At 39.7% G+C, this 3218-nt stretch overlaps 1 protein-coding gene across 1 annotated transcript in view; it reads right to left on the bottom strand.

Annotated features, from left to right (window-relative positions):
* Positions 1-354: 354 nt before the first annotated feature.
* LOC106805129 (BTB/POZ domain-containing protein kctd15-like) overlaps positions 355-3218 on the bottom strand; it is a 22607-nt gene continuing 19743 nt past the window's right edge. Inside the window, exon 5 of the mRNA XM_014806611.1 lies at positions 355-2130. Coding sequence (XP_014662097.1) covers positions 2017-2130 — 114 coding nt within the window. The 3' untranslated portion in view covers positions 355-2016. The remainder of the gene's footprint in view (positions 2131-3218) is intronic.

The following is a 3218-nucleotide window of genomic DNA, read 5'->3' as shown; positions in this document are numbered from 1 at the left end:
AGAGAGAGAGAGAGAGAGAGAGAGAGAGAGAGAGAGAGAGAGAGAGAGAGAGTCAGCGTTATACCTGCATTGTTTGCCCAGAAATTACTCTGAAAATACTGCACATATCGTTATCGTTATCATTATGTATTCACATTATCTATCTATCTTATGTATCTTCGTTTTATGTATCTAGTACAAGCACGAAAATAGATAACCCAGTGGTTTTTGTTTGTTTAGTGTGTGTTTGTTTGTTTGTTTGTTTGTTTGTTGTTGTACATTTTTAATCTTTATTAACATGCTTACGTAGTGATAGCGAGTAAGAAACAGCACGTAGAAGTCCGAGTAACAATACCAGCTACGAGTAAAACGAGATTCTATGACCATTCTGCTTCAATTTATTGTTGACAACGATAAATTTTACATTAAATATTTACAAATTGTGGTTTATACATACATATTGAAATCTGCGGGAATATGTGTCATAAATACTCGGATAAAACGAATAAAATAGCAAATATAATTAGACGATTAGATCTGTACTATAATTTTGTTTTGAAAGAAGTCACCTTCTGCTTAATGACTCGTTCGATAGTTTCTTATATCTAGCCAAAACTAAACGAACCTGGAAGCTGACCACGAAATATTAATTATGGAATCCTTCGCAAAACACGTACAAAACACTGGAACACGGCATATAAGTTCATTAGTTTATATAGGAAGGGTCTAATGAAACCATCTACTAACACTATGTCGTAGCGCCTGCATGTCGCCACCAAGGTAATAATTAAATTTATTTACGGATATTTAAAATTAAGCCACACGGATATAGACAGAAAAAAGGACGCAATCTTTGAGGAATAAAAGCGTAGAGTTGTCTGTGAGAAGCTTTTCACAGACATATACTACAGACATATACAGACACTACTATAGAGGTTTCTGTTAGGCTGGTCATAAAAACGACGTGATCGAATTAATCACAGATATAAACAATAAAGCTATACTATAGCTTACACGGTTACGCGACATTGATTTTAAGTCAAACGATCAGGCGACGACTATAGTTTTCCCTCGTATTTATGATTTAACAAGGAGAAACTTACGTGAGCGAATATAATATATAGTTATGCAACTTGTCTGCTATATGATCACAGCGATCTTGGGTGGTTTAGATATCAACTTGTACAATTATTCTTGCTATTTACCTTCCCTGAATAATGTTTTGTTGCGGCATAGTTTTTTCGATCAGATTTTCAACGCAGGCGCATCTGTACGCAATGTATGAAGGGTTTCGTGATAACTTTTGGTGCTACAACAATGATGGATTTGAATTTTTTTTATACAAAATGATACTGTATAAAGGATCCGTTTCGCCATCAATAACACGGCGATATGATAGAAAATTAGTTATTATACAGAGATATATATATTTATTTATTTATTTATAACAATTGCCCGTATCAACTACATGCGAGATATTAACGGAGTTGATACGATTCACTAATCCTTTGATATCGCCAGGTGAACTAGTAAATCTATATGAATTCTCACTGAATATTAACATCAGAAGAAATATCAGCGACTAATATTTCTCAGGAGCCTACTACTCATACGTACATAAATACAAACATACATAGATACATGCGTGTGTGTATGTGTGTGCATGTGTGTGTGCGTGCGTGCATTCGTGAGCGAGTGTGTGTGATTGCGGATGTGTCTGAGTAGTACATACATGGTATAATTATAACCGATAAATACACACTTTTATCTCACAAGGATATGCTAAATAGTCGAAAAGCATGTATAATAAGAGATCAACCAACTGACTGACATTGTACGCCAGTGGCAATACCACGATGTGTCTCCATACGGCACGCTGATTTACAGAGGGCGCGCTCGTTATAATTCTTTTTTTTAATAAATCTGTCTAGCTTATTATATATTATTCAAAAATTTTCCGCCATTCCCAGACTTTGGCAGAACATCATCTGTAGACGTTGAGGATCGCATGCAGCCGGGTAAAATGTACAAGGGGATCTACAAGGGGACGTTCCGTCGCGACAAGAGGTATTCACTGAACTGCTGGCCTTCCACACCGCCCCCGGTTGAAGCCACGATCTTGAACACGTGATCGAATAACCGCTGGAATACCTGTGGGAGGAAAATGACCACGGTGAAATAGTTACAGACAGAGAGTAACAACCATAGAAATGATATACTAGATAGACTAGAACGCTGATTCGCCGATCGTCCTGTACTTAACAAATGACGCCAGAGTAAAAGTAAGCGTGTCTCTACACATATTTCTATGGTAACAACCGAGAAATTATTGTAGACAGGGTGCAACACCTGGATGTTATCGCTTTGTCAATTCGCGCCTTCTCAATATGCCCGGACACGTGTGACACTGCAGCATCGCAGTCCTCGCGATTCTCACTCGACCGAGCATCACTTGAATTGCACATAAATTCATCACTGGCAGCAGAAAGCTCCATCCAGCGAGCTCCCATGCGACACACCATCATCATCAGTACGTGTTACTATAACATCTGACGACGTACTAGTATCGCATGTACCCTGGATAAACAGCTAGACCACTCGGGAAATCACTCGACAATATGCTCGTGATCGTTCAACAAAGGTCTCCGCAGGTGAAAAGGCCACACAGTACGGCGCTCTCCACTCACGATCATTGTTGCGCCATCTTCGAGTGGCTATATGTACGCGTGTCTATACCAAAACGTTATTGGTCAGTGGGACTTAACGCCACCTGGTTTACGGGCCGTTCTGCCCGTTGAAATCTCATTGGGATTTTAAATCAACCGATCTCTATTTAAGCTACATTTACCGTTTACGGTACATTTACCTATAGTAGTACTAGCAAGAAGGGGTGCTAAGGCTGTTCTAGCGAGAAGGAATTCTAGGATAGTCACAGTTAGAAGGAATTCTGAGGCAGACCCGGCGAGAAAGAATTCTAATGTAGCCCTAGCCAAAAGGGAATACAAGGCAATACCAGATTGCATTTTAATAAGAATGTTAATGCAGTACCAGCTAGAAGGAATGTCGGTGTTACTACCAACCCACAAGCCAAACTCACTCACTAACCCCCCAAAAAACCGCCCACCCACACATTCAATCCACCCAACTCACTCACTCGCTCGCTCACTCACTCACTCACTCACTCACTCACTCACTCACTCACTCACTCACTCACTCACTCACTCACTCACTCACTCACT

Source organism: Priapulus caudatus, unplaced genomic scaffold (genome assembly GCF_000485595.1).
Source record: "Priapulus caudatus unplaced genomic scaffold, Priapulus_caudatus-5.0.1 Scaffold101, whole genome shotgun sequence".
Taxonomy (NCBI): Eukaryota; Metazoa; Priapulida; class Priapulimorpha; order Priapulimorphida; family Priapulidae; genus Priapulus; species Priapulus caudatus.
This window is presented reverse-complemented; position numbering and strand designations above follow the sequence as displayed.